Source organism: Lissotriton helveticus, chromosome 3_1 (assembly GCF_964261635.1).
Source record: "Lissotriton helveticus chromosome 3_1, aLisHel1.1, whole genome shotgun sequence".
Taxonomy (NCBI): Eukaryota; Metazoa; Chordata; class Amphibia; order Caudata; family Salamandridae; genus Lissotriton; species Lissotriton helveticus.
In genome coordinates, this window is record NC_136061.1 from 982,733,012 (window position 1) to 982,756,341 (window position 23,330).

At 46.8% G+C, this 23,330-nt stretch overlaps 1 protein-coding gene across 1 annotated transcript in view; it reads left to right on the forward strand.

The window, feature by feature from the left end:
• MCM3AP (minichromosome maintenance complex component 3 associated protein) overlaps positions 1-23,330 on the forward strand; it is a 642,417-nt gene that overhangs the window by 247,460 nt on the left and 371,627 nt on the right. Inside the window, exon 13 of the mRNA XM_078681440.1 lies at positions 10,454-11,172. Within this exon, the coding sequence (XP_078537566.1) occupies positions 10,454-11,172 (719 nt within the window). The remainder of the gene's footprint in view (positions 1-10,453; positions 11,173-23,330) is intronic.

A 23,330-nucleotide genomic window follows, 5' to 3' on the forward strand; every position in this document is an offset into this window, starting at 1 on the left:
AAGTGTCCCCTACTGACACCATATACATTGGGGGACAACTAACCTCTGACACGCTGGTGGTACACACCGCTCTTAAACGGATGAACTCTCAGGGCACCGGTGACACCCCTCCACCGGATAAGGACATTAAATGAATTGATGCCACGTGCGAAAGAGTTGCAGCACAGTCAGCTAATCATTTGAGCATTGCCAATTCAAATAGTTTGCTCTCACGCTACAACCGTGCCGACTGGGACGAAAGAGAGAAACTCCTCCAATATCTCCCATATGAACACAAAAAAGAGGGTATGAGATAGTATCCGAGGGCAGACTCCTGTCTAATGCAACCATTCAGTGTACCCTTGATGCCACCGATACAGCTGTCAGAAGCATCAACTCAGGTGTGCCCCATGTCAGCATGCTTGGCTCTGTAACTCCGGCTTTAAGCCGGATGTTCAGCAACACCTGCTCAATAATGCGTTGAATGGACAACACCTGTTGGAGCTGCAGGTGACCAAATGCTTGTACAGATACAGAAAGATTTAGAAACGGCAAAGACTATGAGCATCCTGTAGATGCTTGTTCCATGTGGGTCCTTTCGCCACAAACTCTATTGTGGAAGCTCAAAGACCACCTTCACAGATGCCTCCATGACTTTCCAGCACCCACAGGCACAGCAGCCCTCCCTTAGTGGCTAATTCAGAGGATCCTGCCGGGGCAATAACACTAAAGGTAGAGGTATAGGTGGCTCCCCTAAGCATGCCGCCACCACCACTAAGCCTTGACGTGACAAAACACCTGACAGGGGAGGGGTGGGGGTATCTACAAAGTTTCTTCCCTACGTGGTGTAGGAGATATTTGCCTACTCTTTTCCGCCTTTCCCCCTCCTTCTTTTTGCGATTCAGAGGCTTTGGCAAACTTCTCACCCTCAACCCGGTGGTCCCCGCTTGGGCTCACCACCCCGGTTCACGCCTCTGTTGGAACTCTCGATTGTATCACACAAGAGGCTCCCCAATTGGCCGGACCTTCTCACCAGAACCATGGAGAAATCGGGCATACAGACCCCTGGTTGTTTAATATTGCGCTCTGGCTCCTGAAGTTCTAGTATTCAGGTCCCTGAGTCTACCACCCGAAATGCATGAGTAGAATAGGCCAAGGTACAACGCATGAGATGCATTGCATGGCATTACAATGAGGTCATTACACCGACCGCGATGTTACATCGCATGCCATTACAACACAAGTTACAATAACTTGCTGTAGGCGGAGTGCTGGATTTTGGAATAGTATAATTTACTATTCCAACTCCAGTCTGTGTTACAGTAGGGAAGGTGTTGGATTTTAAATCCAACACCTTCTGCCTTCTGCCCCCTACAGCAAGTCGTTGTAACGACTTGTGTTGTAATGGTATGTGATGTAATAACGCGGTCGTTGTAACGGCAGGCGATGTATCGCATGCATTGTAAACAATTTTTCCCGCATGAGCATCATGAAAGAAGCACACAGGCCTACCACATGAGCCTGTTACGCTGGCAAATGAAACTGTTTGTCTATTATTGTCATTTCAAACAAATCGACACTTTAACACCCGGGATTTAGGATACAGTTTGCTACCTGCTCCACTTGCAGATGTGTGCTCTAGTCTTCAATGCCATTGTAGGAAGCTGGCTCTGTATATACTCGGCTAAAAGGAGGTATAGTGCTCACAGAGCCTTGTGGAACCCCAAAGGGTAGGCAGAGGTAAAAGTAGATAGCACCTTACTCTCTATTTGTGGTAGTGTGGGCGAGCAGAAAGGCATCATCAGAGGGTAGTGTTAAGCATTTGTTGTACACACTCATACGAGAAATGATGTCACACACTCTTAAGACTGAACTCAGACCAATTTGTTTATATCAAAAATAGTATTTCGTTATTTTATTCCTGGAAGCAATCCAAGCGTGGTACAGGTAAGTGAAATAATACTTTTCTACATCTTATGCAGTGATTTACAGTTGAATACAGGTTCAAATGCAGTTGGTTGAATTACAGGTAAGTCAACAGTACGAAATTACTTTCCGTTACTTTACAGATTACTGTGCACGTTACTTTTTAGAGTACTTTTTAAGTTACTTTTGATAATCAGTGTGATATGCCTGGATATCACACTGAGACATTTCTTAGACAAAAGGAAAGTAATTCACTATTAGAACATTTGCAGTTTTTTCAATGTTTCAAACAAACCAACTCCACACAGAAGAATTTTCAAGGAAAAGCAGTCAATGCAATCCTATGGAAGGAGATGAAGTTAATGGTTTGCAGGCAAGTACCTATTTATGGGAGTTGGTATTCTGGGGTTAGAACCAAGGTTCCCCCAGGGTCGAGATTGCACTCTCAGAACACCCTCAGCGGCATAAGTGCGGCCGGGTGCAGAGTGCTGAGGCCCAGTGTTATCCAATTGGGGGATAGGGGGCCTCAGGTTGGTGGCTGCTCACGAGTAGGGCACAAGGTGGTGGGAGCGAAGGTCCTGGTGTTGGGCTCAGGGCAATGGGGGATCCGAGTTAGCACCCAAAGTGCACCTGCAGCGGTGCAGTGGCGGCTGGGTGCAGACTGTTTTGGCATCTGGTGCCCTGTTGTTTTCAGTTGGGATTCTCCGGTTGTAACAAAGAATGCACGCTTGAGGAAGAAGATAATCCGGTGCTCACGGGAGACAAATTCTTGGTTTTGGAAGGCAGGGCAGGCCCTTTGGGTACTTGAGGGCTGCTGGCTGCAGGACACACTCGGTTTTCACTGGAGCAGGTTCGAGGTGGGAACAGGCTGGTAGGGCTGGGGAAAAGTCAGTGGGCGTCATCCTCTTCTGGTCGGTTCTTGTCTGAGGAGGCAAGGTCCGGGGTTGCCCCTAAATACTAGATTGAGGGATGTTACGGGTAAGAAAAGTTCAGAACCAATGGGTCCCTTCCTTTGGGTGACCACACCTCTTATTGTGCCACCCTCCAGTGGGAGAGGGCATATACCTCTCTCGGGTTGGCTGGGAACCCCCCATCTGCAAGATAGCAGGGACTGAGAGTGGCGCTTCACCTTGCCTCCCCCACCTGAGGGGTTGGGTTGGCAAAGGTGGGCACACCTTCCTTCCTCACATGGTTTTCCCGCCGATTCTCCTGCCCAAAGTGGGGGTCAGATCTTTTGGGGGCCGGTTGCTGGAAGCAGCAAATGGCTGGGGTAGCTCACAAAGGCGGCAAGCCTTTGAAGCTTCCCCTTCGTGGACCCTGCCCATTCTGGGGGAGGAGGTTACATGTAAACACTTGGATTCAAGCAGAAAGGATGGGTTGTCAATGCAAGGCACACAATGGTTAGTGGGACTTGGAGTTTTAGTAGGTTGGATTTAGCACCTGGTAATTAGAACCAGGTGATTGGTTGAAGGCACCCAGGGGGGTAGGTTTAATTGTGAGCACGAGTTACGAGTTAGTTTGTTGAAGACTCGCAAAGTGATGTGGCAAAAAAGAGTGGAGCTGGTCTCATTGTTAGGAACAGCGTTCAGTAAGATTGGTGTGGGGGAGGGTTTCGCGCTAAACGAGTGTAGATCAATGCACACTGTAGGGTGTTCAGTTGCATAAGAAATGATTTTGGTTGAAGTTGTCCGTTTAGGCGTTTATGTTTATTTTGTATGTGAATTGGGGAGGGCTTCACCCTAAGCGAGTTCAGATTAATGTACTCTGCAGGGTGAACAGTTGCACAAGACACGATTTTGGTTGATGTTGCCTGTTTAGATGTTTGTGTTTATTCTTTATGTTGATTGTTCACCAAAAAATAAAGGGCCACATTGTTAATGCACCATAATTTCTTCACCAAATAAGAACGCATTACAGCTTGTACTCTGGTTAAGACATTACAGCTCATATCTGATGTTAAATGTTACAACATATTTATAGCTACCCTTGGGGAAGGGCTGTCCAGCCCAAAATGCATTGGGAGAAAAGCGAATATAGCTGTCCAGAATTAATTTTGCATCCCACGTGCTACAGTAAAAGGCCTGGATAGGCATAATTGCAGCATTTGACAAAATTGGGTGTGATGCAGCCTTTACGTGAAAGGAAAAAGAAAAGAGAAAGTTATGGAACAAAGGAAGGATTTAATGGATTAAAGGAATATTTAATTGTAAATGGAGTTTGTGAAATACATTTTGAATTGGTTGTGCGATTGGTGAATGGAGCAGAACGTTGCTCTTAAGGTGTGCCATGTCGACTCTTCACTTTGTTCTACACCAAAACATGCAGCCGGCAATGGCAGTGTGTGTTTTTAAAGGTACAGGGCCTCTAAGCATGGCACAATAAGTGCTGCAGCCCTTGGAGGCATTGCCTGGGCACAGTGCCCTTGGTACCTATGATAACATTTACTAGGCCAATGAGTGCCAATTGCACAATGCAGTTTAGGGAAAGAACATAGGCCCTGGGTACCTGGTTGGGAAGAACCCAGGGCACACTCAGTCAAAGTACATCAACAGTTTGGGAGAAAAGTGGGGGAAACCATGCAAAAAGAGGGCACTTTCTTACAGCCATCCACTCTCACCTAGCTGCAGAGGCTGCATATCTACAGAACAGGCAACTTATTTCCCTCTTAAGAATACCAGCCAATAAGGCGTTTTTGGAAGATCCTAATAGTCATCTCACCTCTGCAACTTCTCCCCCCCCCCCCCCCCCCGCCCCCGCCCCCCTCCAAGTCACTACATGGAATCTCAACAATGTTCTCACTTCACTCGGGCGTGTTGGTGAGCTCCAGGCATTAACATTGGAAGAACCTTTATTTCATATTTCAAATACAGGGGGATAGGGTTGTCCTCTGCACAAACCCTAAATTCCTTCCAATAGTGGTCTCCTCGTTCCACCTGAACCAGTCCTTTGATCTTCCGGTTTAATTTCCACAACCCAACTCTGTTGCGGAACGGGCTCTCCATACCTTAGATTTAAAGTGAGTCCTCATGTACGACATAGACCGGACAAACCCTTTTAGAAAGACACAGCTACTCTCTGTTGCTTTTTCTGAACCTCATAAAGGGAGGGCTCTATCTAAATCAGGCATAGCCAGGTGGATAATCAAATTTATCCAAATATGTTACACAAAAGCCAAAAGAGCTTTGTCTTCTCCTCAGAGAGCCCACTCTACACAAAAGAATGGGGCCTCAATGGCCTTCCTGGGAAACATTTTCATAGCTGATATCTGTAAGGCAACTACATGAGCCACACCACATACCTTCTCAAAACACTACTATGTGGACATGCTGCCCTGCCCGCATTGGATAGGTAGTACACTCTATGTTGTTTCAATTCTCTGCAACTCCCACAGGCTAGCACCGCTTTTGTCGGGAGGGCAGCTTTACAGTCTATGCACAGCATGTGAACCTACAGTCACACATGCCTTGAAAGGAAAATATTGCCTTGTGAGCATCTGTTTGTGTCATGTAATGCTGTAGATTCACATGCTCCTACCCTCCTCCCAGGATGACTGTGGCTGTTGTAGTAAACACTATTTCCTAGTGCTCTCTTTCCTGTATGGACATCTCTTTCTATACACCGCTTCGCTCCACCTTATTCCTCACCTGCTGTGCGGGTAAACAATCTTTAACAACGGAGTCGATGCACATGCACATTACCAAGAAGAGGAGGAGTCACAATACCTCATGACTCAAAATAGTTCTTTGAAGAAAAACAGCATGTACACAGCCAGGCCCAACAGTAGCTGGCCAAAGTATGCAAAACATGTCAATCTACAGCACTAGATGCCATGAGAAGATGCTTACTGGGTAAGTAACATTTTATTTCTAGTTGGGATACTCTATCTAACTGCAGTTTGCTCCCCACCCTCCCACCTCCACGTTCTGTGGAATAGTCTCTTTTTCTAACTATAAAAAGGTCCCAAGTTGGAGAGATGCACACTGTCGCACTTGTTCAGTTTTTGGGCATTGCATTGGACGATATAGACAATCAAGACCGAAGCTATCGTCGGTGAACGGGGAGGTGCTTATATGTGGCTCAGATGCCACTTCCAGGGTGAAGCTGACACGGAGCAGGATGACACCACCTACTTGTGTGCAGGAGCAATGCTGAGAAAAATCTCTAGATTCATACTGGCACCTGGGGCTATTTAAAAGGTGAGGAAACTGCAGTTAGAATATCTACCAGATAGAGCGTTACTGAAGGTAAGTAACTTGTTAGGTTAGCTGATAACCAGCAGCCACACGCTAATGAAGCAGTGTTCCTACTACACAGTCTAGTGCACACTAAAACGTCCCATCTTAAACCACAACAAATTCAACAATTATTAGATTGTTGGTCAGTAACCGGTATAGCCTACCCAAACCAAGAGAGGTTGATAGCCTTTCAAAAGCTGCTGCTTCTTTTTCCAACATCAAGCCCATAAACTGTAAGAACAATAATGAAACTGGTTGAGATGATGACCTCATGAATAATCATAGTAGCCCATGAATAACTACATACACGCCCCTTACAGGAGTATCTGGCCATGCAGTGGTCACAAGCGGCAGATCAGTAGGAAGATCTAGTATTGGTAGAGGCCAGATTTGAGCACAGACCTGCATTTGTCACAGGGCAGGTCTTTCCTGGGCCTTCAGTCACAAGTAGCCGTTGCCACGGACATCTCACTGCAGGGTACCTGGATGCAAGAACAGAGATGTTATTAAATCTGAGAACAGGGCATTTTAAAGACTTGTACAAAACAGTTCTTCTGTAGCCAGACAGTATGACTGTAATGCTTTACATTGTGATGGGTGGGTGGGGGGGGGGGTGATAGGGGCTACTCCCTCAGCTGTTTCCCTCTGCTCAAAATATTTGGCTCTTGGCTACTCTGTCAGGTACAGCTCCTTGCGGAGGGGTGGACACCGACTTTACGCATACCCTTAGCAGGACTCGTCAGCAAGTACACAAATTGGAGATAAACTCCGAGGTACTTCAGTATAACTTTCAATGATGGCGCATTCCTACCACATAAACATAAAATACCCAGGCTTCACCTCCAGTTGTCCACACAGTGTCCATGAGCAGTGCACAATTGTGCAGTTGATCAGGAATATTTGGTTATGCTTTTCCTCTACTACTTCTGATTTTATTTGTGGTGATGAAGTTCAAACAAACATCATTGAGGCTCAACATGAAAGCACCAACCTGGGCAAGGCATCCCAGTGTTATCCTTTCGCAAATACTGGACACCAAGAATTGCCATGGGCCCATTCATCTTGGTCCACAGAACGTCTGGAACTATCAGTCCGTCCACATAAAAAGCTCCCAGCCAGGCACCTCACCAGACACCGCATCAGGAACAGTTCAGACATCAAAACCTCAAAGAAATTAACCTCTCGATTTGGCACGTGTGATCATAGAGTGTTGGCATCCCAGATTACCTGAGGTGTGTATGTTAATCCTACAACATGCCCACAAGCTAAGAGCGCGGTGCACAATACTGCTAAGTAGAAGTGGTTTGTATATTGCTGTCTCAGTAAGAACACAGAGCTTCTGAACACTTTGATGCAAGACATCATTTGATAACTGTTGCACTTCAAGTCAGGATTAGCACATACATCAATTCAGCTATGCTTACGAGCAATAACTGCTTATATTATATGCAAAAGAAGGAAAACTCCTCCCGCTTCAAAGTTTTAGTCATTCAGGCATTTATGTAGGGCCTAAAGAGAGTAGCCCCTCCAAGGGCAATACTGGTCCCTACGTGGAACCTTAATGTGGTGCTTTGAGTAATACCATTCTTGTGCAAAACAATGCCGTTCTTGAAAGGTGGCCTTTCTAACTGTGATCACTTCTCAAAGCAGTGTCGGTGAGTTAGCAAGCTCTCGCTGTAGAATTACCTTTTTTTCAGGTGGACGGGATGGAGTTGTTCTGTGGACTAATCCCAGTTTCCTTCCCAAGGTAGTTTTCCCTTTACACGGCTAACAAACCATTGCGCTACAAAGTTTCTTACCATACCCACAGACAGTGATGGAAAGAGCACTTCATGCATTAGACATTGGGGCACTAATGTTTTACACTAACTGACAAGTTCATCCGCAAAACAAAACAACTCTTTGTCGCATTTGTTAACCCACAATTGAGAAATCTCATTTCATATTTTGCTTTAGCTATGTAGAAAGTCAAATATATACCCGTCTACTACGCAAAGGCAAGACTTCTCATGTTTTGTGTGCCATCCGTGCTCTCCACTAGAAAATACTGTTAGTAGAGTTTATATAATTTGTAAAGCGCAACTAATGCCATTAGGCGTCTTAGCGCAGTAGGAACTGATGAAAGTTGCTGAATTAGATGACCTCATCAGGTTTAGCTTGGGCCAGGTGCCTTTAAGTCTCCTGAGGGAGCAACCAGGTCTTTAGGGCTTTTCTGAAAGTGAGTAGGGAGGGAGCAACTTTGTGTCAGTGGGAGACTGTTCCAAGGCACTGCTGTGGCCCTGAAGAAGCTCTGTCCACTCCAGTTGGTTCTCCTGAAGGAAGGAACAATCAAATTAATTGCGGAGACTGAGCGTAGTGTCCTGGCTGGGATGTACCTTTCTAGTTTCTCTCTAAAATGATCAGGTCCCAGTCCGTGCAGTGCCTTATAGGCCAGAGACAGAGCCTTAAATGTGCAGTATTGTTTAACCAGCAGCCAGTGCAGTTTCCTGATGGCTCCTCTTGCCGATTCATGTTTGGGAATTTTGAGGAGGATTCGGACAGCCTTGTTTTGCAAAGTCTGGACCCTCTTTACAAGACCTACTGCGAGATTGAGATAGAGACTGTTACAGTAATCTATCGTTGTAAGAACCAGTGCGTGGATAATTTGAGGAGATCTAATGCTGCATCCTCAATCTCTAGGCTGCGCATATGGTCCACTAGTGTATCGTGGCTAACCGGGTCAAAAGCCGCGGAAAGCTCAAACCTGTCCAGCACTTCCTGAATCTCTTCAGTAGATATTACTAAAGCCGCCTCAGTGCTTCTTTTTTTTCTGAAACTGTGTTGAGTATCACCTAGAAGCAGATTTTCCTCTAGGTACTAAAAGTTACTGATTCATAACTTTCTCCACCAGCTTGGCAGTAAAAGGGAGCCTCGAAATCGGGCGGTAGTTATTAGGATCCAATGCATTCAAGTTGTCCTTCTTTAGCAGAGGCAGAATGGAGGCATGTTTCCAGTGTGTTGGTAAAGTGCATTATCTTAGGGGACAGGGGTCTTGAAGTGCCCCAGATTTAATAAGTGGAATGAGTTTTACCAGTTGCTCCTCTGAGAGATCCTTCAAGATAGAGAAACTACTATTGTCATTGGGGGCATGACGTAGACATATGGAAAGCAGTTCTTGGTCAACACCACCCACTTACTCTAAACCATATTTATGTGGATATTCAAGCCCGTCAAGCGCTTCATGTTGGCCAAAAAAAGACTTAGAACCTTGTTTCACAAGTTAGCCTCTTTGGCCTGCTAGCCGCCGTTTATAACGGGGTACTACTTTATATTCTATGCATAACACATGCTCTACAGTAGCAATTATAGCTCATGCGCAAAAGGAACAATTTTACTTTTACCCCCTATCTGTTTGCACCTTCCTGCCTCCCGAAATGAGAGCCAATGTACCGGGTGAGGTTTTTCAATTGCTCAATTCACTTTGTCACCATAACTTTCAGCCATGCTTACTCCATGTACCACACTTGCCTGGCAAAAACACAATCTGAAGTGGAGTCTTTTCCCTGGTGTATTGTGGTATTGTGGACAAAAAGTTGGGTCAAAAGGCATATCGTGAACAAAGACTTCTTCAGACAAAAACTACTAGCTAATCTCTGTCCTGCCACTAGGTAGCAGGAGTGTGTGGAGCGTGTGACTCTACGGCACTACAAGCTGCAGACCAATGTTACAGCATAAGTACCATTTTCTATAACTATCTTCGGTCTCTGTGCATTGCTGAGAAAGTCAGTGAATCCTGTTAAATTAGGCTATGCAACTATTCTGGAAGGCTTATTTCAAACTGCATAAAATAATTTTCTGTTTGCTATAAGAATTAGATATTTCATTTATTTACCCCCACTTGGATATCTGCAAACTTTTCTGAATCCATTCTTGAGGATCTAAGACTCTTTTTATGTACATGTCGAAGTTGAGTAACAGATTTCTTATGGTATAGTCCTGGCAAAAGCAGTCCCAGCTCTGTGTTAGATCGAATTTAATAAATTCTCTATGTCATGCTGCTTTTACCACTTTTTAAATGCATCACTCCAAAATAATTTGGATTATGCTTATCTACAGTTGTATATACCCAGTTACCCCCCCCCCCGGTATCCCTGGATTAATATAGCTGCAAATATTCTTCAAATGCGTTGGCTGATGCTAAGAGTGTTTTGTAAAATTTTATAACACATAAAATGTCCGGATGTCTGCTCCATTCCTTTACATTTTCTGTCCTTTCCCTCTACCTATCCACTCACAGGAAGTGTTCTCAGATTTTACTTTATGTACATTCACAGGTGGACAAACTGAAGAAAAGGGTCTGGGACCAGCTGTGCCACTGGTGAAAGTCCATCCTCAGGTTCTTACTGATTCTTTACCTGCTCCTCAGCCACTACTGTCATCCATGTCTCCTCTGCCTGCTGGTGTTCCAACGTTCACTCCTCGGCAGGTTCTCGCACGTTCTTCAATGCAGCCGGAGCCCCCTTCAGCTTTCACATTGCAGCCACCACTTGCCCCACCATCAGTGCAACCACAGCCTCCACCATCCTCTGTGTTCCTTTTACACCAGCCTTTAGCTAGGTCAACTGAGCCTCTGAAAGCAACAGACTTCGCTTTTCAACAGCCTCTTGTTCGTCCCAGGACGCAGCCAGAGACTTCCTCCGTGTTCACTGCCCAACCCACACCAGTTCAAGCTGTAACTTCGGATTCACCAAAAGCATCAGAGTTCAAGTTCCAACATCCTCATGTACGGCCATCTGTGCAACAGAAAACACCAAAAGCATCAGAGTTCACATTCCAGACTTCCCTTATCAGGTCAGAGCCACCTTCTGCATTCCCTGTGCAAGCACCTCTTGTCCGGCCAGTAGCTCAGCCAGCTACTTCAGCAACATCTGCGTTCACAGCTCCACAGTCTGTTGTCCGACCCACAGTGCATTCTGAGTCTGCAGCAGTATCATTCACAGCAAACCAGACTGTTCTCCCTGCTGTGCAGCCTAAGCCTGAGTTCACAGATCAGGTCAGTCTAATAGGTTTTCTCGTTCTCTGACACTCACCAAATTCATTGTCTTATTCTTTGTTTTTTGCTGTTTTTCTTAACTTGTATGATTTGCATATATTATCCTTCTAATGCTATCCATCTATACAGTCCCTTTATTTGATTTCTTGGTCATTGCCTGAAACGGGGTTCCTTTGGTACTGGGGCAGAATCAAGTGATCTTGGGGTATGGGTGGACCAGTACTCACCTAGGAGTGTGTTTTACTAGGCTTGGCTAAGTGTGTGACTGGAGCTGGCCTCTGTGAGCGTGTTTGCTTGCGATCAGGAATCTCTATTTGACCAGAATGCGTCTGGAATCACTGTTCTCCTAGTGTTTGATGTTTTTCACCCCTGTTGGACAGAATTTGGTCTTTGACTGGCATTGGACAAAGGCATGGTTTTGTACTGGTTGTATTTTGTGGGGGCTTAACCTCTTATGGCAAGGGGAGAGCGTTGATCTTCAATCAGCTGATTATTTAATGGTTGGGTTGATAATTTAAAGGATGAGGTTGAAGATGACCATTGATAGTTTCATGTTGAGCAGTGGTGGCTATGCTTTGAAGGGGATGTTAGCCATGACTACACTGATGCTGGTGTTTAGGATCAACATTATGTTAATGAAGTTTGTAAACAGAAGTATGCCTGTGGGCCATGTGGTGTTTGGGCTCAGTGAAGCAGAGCCAGTATTGTTTACAGATGCTCTAGTTATGACAATGTTATGTTGGAACGAATACTTCGGTTTCTTCACAAAATGACAACGATCCTTAATTGCTGAGTGAAAGAAGAGCCTCCGACATCTCACAGCTTAGGAGAAATTTGACCAATGATTATCAACTGCAATAGAAGGTGACCATAAATGGATCTGAAATCACAGCTGGTCACGGAATGAATGGAGGCTAGTACAGATTTCAATAGGTGGTGAAGTGTAGGAGATGACCAGTAATAGATGAAGACATGAAATGAAATTTCATAGACTGGTATAGGAATTGAACATCCGTGTTCCTAAGTGGACGTTACCAAGCTGTGAGAAGCATTAACTATAATTTGTTTTTTTAACATAACCTTTTTATGATTCCAAAATGATTTATTAGCTTATGAGAAACAGAAAACAGCATATATGTACACATGGTATATGCCTGCAACCTTTAAGAGTAATGCCATTACATTGTAAGGCAATTAACGGGTTCCCAGTTATTTCTTTTGGTTCAACTTGAAGAATGGGTCTTATATATTTGCAGCACCTTCTGGTTAATATTCTGGTTTTTGCTCTTTTATTGATTCTTAATTGGCGTTCTGGTATTAATAGCGTCAAAGTACTTAATATTCAGAAAAGAATGAGAGAGTAGCTGAGGGGATCAATGAGAGTAAAGAAGAAGATAGAAATAGACTCTATTGTGTATTCATCCATTTTGGTATAATGAGTATATTCTATGTTAAGGGTCTTATGTTACTGTGTTTGCTATAGTTGGGAAGATGAGAGATTGAAAAAGAAAGCGGACAATGTCAAGTTTGTTCATCCTGGCGAGGTAGTCTGTGTGCTACGGAAGATTCCTCAAGCTTTTCCATTTTGTCTGAATGGATTTAAATCCTAGTGTTGAGAATAAGCCTATTAATAATCGGTCTGTTTGGAATACAAGAGAGGGGTTGGTTAATAGGGTAGAATCACATTGTAACTGTGGTAATTTTCAAAGTTGATATTATGCCTAAAATCGGCATAAACTAGTGTTTCTATCTCATCCCACAGTGGTTTTACAAATGTGCATGGGAAGAGCATGTGTTCAGTGTCACTTGTGGTTTCTCTAAAGTACCAGCATTGATTTCAGCCAAGGATGCCTATGTAGTGAAAATTGGTGTCCAATTTGCTTTGTGGATTGACACAGCCTTAGTCATGGAGTGATTTTGGATAGCAATGTTGAATTTCAGATTTCGATGGATAGTTCTTACTGCAGATCTCGCGCCTTTAGAATATCCCTAGGAGCCATACTAGATCCTGAACTTTTTAACAGCATTGTTACTCCGTTCTGATAGGTGGTTCCGTGCTGCTCCCTTTTGACTTTATTCCGCCCCAGAAGTGATGGTGGATCCGCATATAAGCACCACCCCTGTAAGTTTACTGCGAATGCGGAGCTCACTTCTATCTTTGTCATCATCACTGAAAGTTTTTTCCTAGAAAATGTTCATATTCTCAGTTTGCAAGGATACTATGTCTCGTCCTTAAACTATGGGGTTTAAGCCTTACAGGGATTGTCACAAACAAATGGCTGACAGATCTCCACATGGTGTCCCTTTGGTGTTTGGATTCAAGGCATGACCCCATGCCCTGCGAGGAGTGTCCCCTAACGAACCTTAAGGCATTCAGGAATGCGAAGCTGCATGTTGCATAGCAGTAAAAGAAGTTTCAAAATTCCTGCTCAAAGTTGAGCGTGCGGATCCGTTCCTACTCTAGAGGTTGTTCATGTGATCGGTACTTGTCGTGGCCCATGTCTTCTTGTAAGTCGAAGCAGAAGAAAAAGGAGGTCTACATGGGATTCGTCCCAGTCCTGCCATTCTCAATCTGAGAAATTGCAAGGATGTTACGGTGACTCGCAATATCGTTTTCAGTCCCTCATCGAGGAGCTGATTCCACAACTGTCGCAGTTTGTCCCCGGGGGCTGGTGTTCGGCCTGCCGGGGGCGTGTACTCTCCGCGGGTGATGCGGCCCCTCGTGTCGGCCTCCTATCTTCCGTTTCCCAGTGATGGGGCGTTGAGAGTCCAGATGGAGACATACGCGGCGGCTTTGCAGGCCTCGCTGGCATCTCCTCCTCCTCCTCCTCCCCCTCCTGGGGCATCAGCGGATCCCTTGCCTTGCGCTGGGCCCTCTGGGGCGCTACCGGTGGCTCCAGCCCTGGCGCCGACTGGTTCGAATCCAGGCTTGGAGGATGTGGTGCTGTTGCGGTGCGGCCCCTCAGGGGTCTCTCCTTCAGACCACGGCACCTCTGACTTGCCGCAAACTCCTGCGGGAGTCCCTCTGGTGTTACGGGAGGTCGCCGGGGCTTGGGTCCCATCCCCGAGCCCCTCTCGGTCCTTTGACAAGGGGTCGGTGGACCCTCCTCGTCCCGCTCTGGGTCGAGGCTGGGTGGGGACCCCTTGCCCTCCTACGAGCCTTTCTCGTCCCTCCATGCAGGCGGCTGCCTCGTCGGAGGTTGAGTTGGCCCTGGCGGCGCCGCATGGTTTGCCGGGCCACCTCCGTCACATGCTGGGCTGAGGCTGGCGGAGGGCTTTGTGTCACTCCCCTGGTCCCTCTCATTCCTCCACTCAGGCGGCTGCCTCGGCGGAGGTCGAGTCGGCGCCGTTCTGACGACGCCTCCTGACCACTTCGGATCTGGCCCGCTTTGGTCCCCGGCGCGGTGTGGCTTAGAGGAGCCCTATCTGGCGACTCCTTCGGCGCCGGATGGCGTTGCCGTCCAGCCTCAGGTGGCGAACTCTACGGCTCCAGACAGGTGTTGAGTTGCGGATTCGTCTTCGGATGCTCCCTCTTCTCCAGAGGCTGGCTGCATATTGGTGTTGTCCTCCCCGGAGACTGGCCACCGTGTTGTCTTTTTCACCGGCATCGTCAAAGGGTGGCTCCCTGCCATTTCTGAGGCAGAGATTTTCGTCGGAGGAGCGGCAGGTTCCCCATTTTTCGGTTCCTTCTGACTTCCAGGTCTGGCCCTTGCCCGTCCCGCTTCGCTTCGGGGACGGCCGCCTTAGTTGCAGCCGTTGCCCATGGAGGAGCTGATTTCTCCACCGTGGGCCCTATGGAGGTGGGTGCAGACTTCGCTCATGCGGTGTCCACGGCTGTGGGTATTCTGCGCATGGGTGACCCGATTGCTCACTTTTCGGCGGACCATCTCTTGGAGGTACTCTACCAGGGCTCTGGTGGGAGGGAGATCTTGTTTCCCTTTGAAGGTTCGCTCCTTTCTTCCCTGACGGGGGCTTGGAGGCTTCCCGCCTCGGGGGATCCGGTGCCTCAGCACCTTATGCATGCGACACCTTCCGGCGCCGCGTGACCCGGCGTGCTTTTCCCACCACCCCTCTGCTGCCAGCCCACTTCTGTTGAAGGGTCGCATAATGTTGTGCATCTTTGCATTAATTTTTGTTTCTTTGTAAGCCTCTGTTAAGTAATCTTGTTTTTCTAAGCCTTTTACCGTGAATTACAATTATTCCAAAATGACCACACTTCTACCAGATTAGAGTTTACAGTGCTCAAGTGTCCGTCTTTGCTATTTACACGGGTAGCAGTTACGGGTTGAAGGGAGCCACTTTCTTCTTCCTGTGTCCCGTGTGAAACTCAGGGTGGGATGCTCCTAACAGCTGTCATGGTGAAGAAGGGAGCAGCTGGAGGGATGGGCGAGGGCCGGCCACGGCGTATAACAAAAAAAATGTTAGGGTTTGCTGACTTTACGCCCTTATGAGCCCTTCTATTTTGTTTTCCAGAATGCAGGGATAATGCCCAAAGTCGTGTAATGGCGAGTGCAAAATAAATATTTTGGTATCAGCCAGCTAGTTCGTGCATTTGGGTACATTAACAGTCATATGGGTTTATTATCCGGAAAATGAAGAAGGGAGGGAAGAGCTCCCAGATCTAGTTAGACTAGTTTATTTTTTCCTTAATTTCTATCAGCGAACTGTCCACAACCTGTTGGTCAAGATATCACTGTAATTGAGCCCTCCTGGATGTTGTATAACACTAATTTTTGTTCATTCTTTTTAGGTCGAAGGCCTAAAAGGCTGCGCTTGCGCAGTCTTAGGCCGGAGATTTAATGACTCTTAGTAGCGCAGAAGGTCCCGCCTCCCTGCCCTGTCTCTCCTTCATTGGCTGGCTTCCTAAACGGAGGCCAGCCATTGGAGGAGAGATGCGTCACTCCAAACAAGCCCCGTCTTTTTCGGATTCGGGGGCGTAAATTTTGCTGTTCTTTAGACAGTGACGTTGTCTGTCACTCAAATCAGCAAAACCACGCCCCCGAATCCGAAAAAATCGGAATCTTGAGGCCGCCATTTTTGTTGTTGTCTGCAGTGAGGATCGATCTTTCATTTAGCCCTTCCTCTGCAATCCACAGACACCCGGTTATGCCGCCCTTACTTCTGCCCTCTTACTGCCCTGTGACAAGCCCTCCCCTGCCTGGGCACTCTCGGCTCTTCACTCGTTTGCAGCGCGGAGCGTGCGGCTTTGGGTGGAGCCTGCCATGTGCGCTGTTCCCTGGGCCGAGTTCGGAGTGTCGTCACTGGCGGGAGGCCCTGCTGCCGCTGCATCCGTTGCTGGATCCCCGCGGTGAGTGTGAGTGGGTGTTGGGGGGCAGGGGTACCCATTAACTTGCTTGCTTGAGTTATCTTGCATGCGGGTGCGGCAGTGTGCTGTGCCTGCAGCAGCCCGAGGCTGCCAGGCGCTGGGAAGGTGCCCGAGAGCGAGGAAGCGGCCCACCGACCCGCCATAGCCGGGGGCTGACGAGCTGTTTTAGTAAGCCTACAGAAACACCAAAATACATGTCGGACGGGTGGGGGGCTACTCGCAGATGCAGTGACAGAAACAGCAAAATACATGTCGGACGGCACACTATGCTTAGCACACATTTTTAGCGTTTGTGTTTTTAAGCCACACCCTTAATTAAATTGCCCACGGACGTTTGAGAGACTCGCCACCTCCCCCACCCACCCTCTGGATGCAATAACAGTCTCACCTATGGGCCATGCTTAGAGAGACCCCCACAATGCTGTCCGTGTCTCCTTTTCCGCCCCCAGCACCCCCCCCCCTCCCCCCCGTCCGTGTCTCGAGCGAGGAAGCGGCCCACCGACCCGCCATAGCCGGGGGCTGGCGAGCTGTTTTAGTAAGCCTACAGAAACAGCAAAATACATGTCGGACGGGTGGGGGGCTACTCGCAGATGCAGTGACAGAAACAACCCTCTACCTTATTTAAAAGTGCGGTGGGCTCATCCAGAATTAAATGTAAATTCACATTTGCACAGATGGATTGTTTAATGTCCGTGGCTGCCACCCCTGGTGACACAGCTATTGAAATGATAGTGGTCTGGTGTAGGGCTGTAGGACGGCGCCTCAGTTACCTCAGTACCTTTCTTTCCATTCTTGGAAGGTGGATTTGTGGTTCAGGGCTTCTTTCCCTCACAGGTCTCCATGCACCTGGATCACCAGGGCGGGCAGGGATATGGGACTATGAGTGGGAGCTCTGTCGCAAAGCAGGCATCTTAGTCTCTGTCAGCCCACCTGCCAAATGCACTCTTTTAATGCATCAGCCATTTGTGCTAACCGCAGTTGTTACCAATCGGTCCGCATGGCATGCAAACAGCATGTGGACTGCTGTGGACTAGCTGAAGTAAAGGTATTAAGCCCCAGAGATTGAGGGCACACGCTCACTAGGATATCATATCTCAGCTTTTACTGAAAAAGCATGTAATCTGGTAGCTCTTTTCCTGTAATACCCACTGTTGCTCCACTTCGCAATCCTGGGAAAGTGTCGGAATAGAAGCATTGTACTACTTTTTTAATTGGCAGGTCAATTATGCAAACCTTACTTTATTTAATCTTTTTTAAGTTTGCGCAAAAAATCTATATACTTTTTTTTTTTAAACCAGTGGTATTTATTTGATGTAACCCCACTTTATTTAAAATTGTGTATGAAAGGTTTCTTAGTCACCAAAACCTTATCCTCGGATAATGCAGGAGGAACAGTAGACTGTCTTATTGTGTCTCCCTCACTACCTCACTCTTTCACTACCTCACTCTCTCTGTCTCTCACTACCTCACTCTCTATCTACCTCTCTCTCTCACTACATAACTCTCTCTAGCTCACTACTCCACTCTATCTATCTCACTACCTCACTATCTCACAACTTCTCTCTCTCAAAACATCACTACCTCACTCTCTCACTACCTCACTCTCTAGCTCACAAGCTCACAACTTCCCTCTCTCTCTAACTCACTACCTCAATCACTCTCTCACTACCTCACTTTCTATTTCACTAACTCACTTTCACTCTCTCTTTCACTACCTCTCTCTCTATCTCACTACATCACTCTATGCTTATATCTCACTACCTCACAACATCCCTCTCCCTCACTACCTCACTCTTTCACTACCTCACTCTCTCTATCTCACTACCTCACTCTCTTTCTACCTCACTCTCTCTCTATTTCAATACCTCACTCTCTATTATTTCAAAACCTCACTCTCTCTCTATCTCACTACCTCACTCTCTCTCTGCTAATGCAATAGGTATCGCATATGCAAAAAAAAAAGCTAATGCCCATAGAAATGACAATGCCATTTATTTAGGGATACAAACAAGATAAAAAAATAATGAGCAATACCAATAGCTCTACCTATAATATTGCCGAGACCATTGCATTGTAAATGCTTGTTTAATGTCCTCACGAAGGATTTTCCCAGACTCCCCAGTGCAAGCAATGTTCATTATTTATGACGTGTACCCTCCCCCGTCACTTTCACTCCTTTTCCGACCCCCGTTGATGTTTCAGTGGTCTGTTCCTGACGGCTGTCCTTGCTGGAGCAAAGTTCCTTCGGATGTTTTCATTGCCTCCTCCCCGTCATTAGCAGGGGACGGAGCAGGCATGCCAGGCTCTGCCTCTGGAAAGGCTTCCTGTCTTGGGAAACGAAGATGAAAGGGGCAGGCTCTGAATTAGCAACCATTTTGCTGCAACGTGTAGGGTGGAGGGATGAGAGGCCTGCTGCTTATCAACGCCAAATTCCCTTTTAAGAACTAGCATGCATTAAGGCCTACGGACTGTGTACCCAATGTTTTCGTCACTTACTTAACAATCCTTCAAATGTTCCAGCTAGTCCCGACGACATTTCTGTAATGCTGGGGCAATCTAACATAATTTTACTAATTACGTAACATTACTGAAACCAGGGGCGTAGGAGACACTAAAATTCTGGGGGGGACAGGGACAACCTCGTGGACTTCCCAGTGACCCTATACAAATCACCGCCCGTTAAACAAATACAATTGCATACTTTCAAAGTGAAATATTGAGAAAAGCAGGCATGTTACAGTTTGCATGTATGCGTTATTGTTATATACAGTCATATAGTAATCAGACCAAATGTTAAAAAAAACATGTATATGAATCTTGCATCTTCATGCACCAAGCAAACAAAGGTCGCTGACTTAGGGTGGGGGCGTCGTGTTTGCAAGCGCATTATGGTTTGAAAAATACCTGCTGCTGCATTCCTGGTCTGCAGCAATTTTCAGGCAACAATAAAAATGTGAAGATAACTTCGGTGATTAATGTTCTTTATTGAGAGAGATCAGAGGTTTGTCTAGTGGACGTTTTGACTCTTGGTGAGGTAGCCACAGTGGGGTAATATGCCTGCGCAAAGAACGTGTTCCACGCAGATCACAAAATGCATATCATGTAAATAGGTCAGTGAGTTACTGCTGTTGTTCAGAGCTTCAAGTCCCCGATGGCTCAAGCAAGTGTGTCGCTATCTTCACCTTCTTGGTGCAACACCCTTTCCTGCTGTTTTAGGTATAAGATTCAGGCTATCCAAGCAGCATTTATTCCTCGCATTAGCACTATGGAGATACCTTTAGAATGTCATCTGCTGGTCTAGTCCCCACCTGGTCCGTATTCAGCACAGTGGACCCATTGGTGTGTCATAAAATTTTGAAGGTTCTGAAATCAGGCTTACCTTCCGACCCCTGCCCAGCAAGGACACTGGCAGCAGTTGTCGAGGTTATCAATACTGAGGTTAATACCATTATCAATCTGTCTCTTCAGAAAAGGGTGGTCCTGCGGGCTTGGAAGGAGGCCAAGATCCTTCCTTTTCTAAAAAAAAGCCGTTGCTGGACACCCTCTGCTTAGGAAATTACCGACCTATCTCCCTCCTCCTTGCTGTGGCGAAGGTGTGTGAGAAGGTGGTCAATAAGCTGTTGACAGGCTTTGTGGAAAGGGAGTTGCTTCTGCACCCTGCTCAATCAGGGTTCAGGGCATCCCACAGCACAGAAACTGTGCTGGTGGAGGTGGCTGAAGCCATCCGGGAGTGCTTTGTTGCCGGCGGGAGAGCAGCATTAATTTTGCTTGACCTCTCGGCGGCTTTCGACGCGGTCCCACACGTTCTTTTCTCTCATGTCTGGCTAAGATCGGTCTGTCAGGCCTCGTGTGGGACTGGTTTAGGTCATGTCTGGATGGGCGTGCCGAGCAGATCTGGATCCCACCATCCTCCTCCTCCCCTCAACCGGTAACAACCGGTGTTCCACAGGGTTCCTCACTTAGCCCCCTTCTTTTTAACATCTATGTGACCCCGCTGGTCTATTTGGCAGAGGAGTTGGGGGCTAAGGTGATGGCATATGCAGATGATATCCAGCTGCTTTTTACCTGGGACAAAGAGGCGGACACGGTATTACCGGTTCAACACTGTCCTAGATTTTTAAATGGCTGGCTGAGGCGCAGCTTAAATGTAATGTAGAAAAAAACGGAGGTTCTGCTCTTTGGCAAATTTCCCCTTAATTACAGAGAGCAGCTCTGGCCTCCTGAGTTTCCTTCACCCACCTCATTAGGGAATGCAGCAAAAAACTTGGGGGTTTGGTTTAATGAATGTCTTTCCTTCTCGACACACATCAACAAGCTGGCTGGATGTTGTTTTCAGCCTGCTTAAAACCCTCAGAAGATTTTGCCCACTCCTCCCTCTAGCAGCGAGGAAAGCTGTTGCCTGTGCTCTGATCCTGTCTAGGTTGGACTATGCGAATGCCCTCTTAGCTGGTGTTCCTGGGTACCTGCTGAAAAAACTGCAGGTGGTTCAAAATGCAGCAGTCAGACTTTTGTTGGGCATTCCGGCTAGAAACAGTATCCGACAACAGCTATGCTCTCTTCACTAGCTCCCCATATTGGAGCGAGTCAAATTTAAATCCTTGATTTTGGCCCAACATGCCCTGCATGATCGTGGTCCTCTCTATTTACAGAGCCGCTTTTCTTTTCATGGTCCTGCACGTCCTTTGTGGTCCTCGTCCCTTTGCTATGCTTTGACCCCTCGCTTTAAGCTTCAGAGAATAGGGGGCAGTTCTTTTACGGTGAAGGCGGCGGCTGACTGGAACGCCCTTCCTCTTGCTTTACGCACTATCCAGGACCCTGCTATTTTCAGGAGGAAACTGAAAACTCATCTATTCTCCTGCTAGTACTGCATCTCCTCCCCCGCCAGGCTCCGCGCCGGGATACTCATGAGTAGCTGTGTGCGCTATAAATTTATGTAACATAACATAATAGAGATTCTTTTGGTATTTTCAGTTTATAAGTTAAAATCCTAACATTGAACAGTGAGCTATTAACCGTCATCAGAGAACTGCATGAAAACTTCAAGGTATAGATTAGAACGTTTTGATTTTTCCCCAGTCTTTCCTCATCCTAATGTTGAAAAATTGATTAATTAGGATAGAAATCAATTCTGTGTTAATAAAGAGAACCCCCCAACCATGGTGTTATGTTTTAAATTCTGAGTTTGTGCTTCTTTAGTGTTGCAAAGTTATCCTGTGCCCTGCACACTCCCCAAAGTTTTGCTGACTGGTACTGGTGGTACCTGACTGACTGACCCTGGCCTCTGCCTGAACAGGCACAGGGCCAGTGCTATTCTGAAAGAGAAACTTAAAGATACTGTGAAAACACCTACTTACACTAGGGTGCACTATGGGTTAGGGTACCCCTATGACCTCTCCTATATGGCCTTACTACATAATAGGGCAGGGGGATTAGAACTACCTTTAAGTCCCTAGAATATAATAGGGCATGGCAGTTTAGAGGCCAGCATCCCTTTCTGCGTTTGCATGTGTGCACTGCTGAAGCTAGAGGTCAGTTTAAAAGTAGCCCTGTGTTGTAGGACTGCTTTTAAAATGCAAATTGTGTCCATACTCGACTTTTGGGTTTAGCGTACTTACAAATTGATCAACTACAATGCTGGAACAAAATTCAGTTAAGTGGAAAAATGTTTTCCACTTAACTATGGCTGTATCATATTTGCCACATAATACATCTGCTGCCTAATCTAACAATTTTACCCAAAACAATTTTGTAGCTCAAACGGATCAAAAACTACAAAAAGAAATGTGACTTATGTTGCTGTGAAGTGTAGGGCCCTTTGCAAAGGTTGACTGGTCACCTTTCCCACTGCTGCATTTGTATGTTACACAGGTACTAATGATGCAAAAGCTTTGCAGAGGCTGTTAGTATGTATAAATATATCAAAATAATAAAGTATCATAAAATGCACCACATTACGCTGCAGCCTTTTTATTGTTGCATAATTTAGTCAACACTGCGACATATTTTTGGCCTCCATTACTGCATAACTCCAGTGGGGCGAAAGCAGGCTGCACATGTTAAAAGTGTTTGTGAATGAAGCAGAGGCCATGAAGTTTGCAAAATTAGGGGCTGATTACGATGGCAGGCGGACTTCAGTCCGTCCGCCATCAAATCGGGGAATGGAACCGCTGGCCTTCAAGGTGGCGGCCCCAAAATAGTAATTACAATGCGACCGCCATCATGGCGTTTGCAGTGCCTATCTTTTACATTGCAGCAGGTGCTGCTGGCTGCATCATCCGCTGCAATGTAAAAACTGACATGTTACATATATCACTGCACTACGTGACAGGCACAATGCGGTGCCTGCCACATGGTTCAGTGATATGTAGGGGGGCATCTTAGATGCCCCCGGGTCCTATGCCTGGGGGGAAAGTGGCCTGCTATGAGCCCCCAACGTCCCTTTCCGCCAACTTTTCCATGGCGGGTGAACCGCCATGGATAGGCTTGCAGGTAAGAGGTGTCGTAATCCCTAGTGCGGTGCCTGGTAGGCACCACTAGCACTGAAGGAACCACGAGCCCCTCCGCCGCACTGGAGGGCCCAAGGAGCCAGTCGGGTGCGTGGCGGTTGGTTTTTCCCACCGCCAGGGAACCACCCACCATTGTTAAATGGCTGGTGGTGATGCAGTCACCGATCGCGGTGGGGCCACCACTGACGGGGTGACATGGCGGTCCCACCTCCATTATAATCACCCTCTAAGTTTGGTGTGCATGCAAATCCTTCATTGCCGTTTCCTGGTGAGTTGCACTACTACTGCTGAAAAAGGCCAATGGAGGTACCAATGGGTGCGGTGGA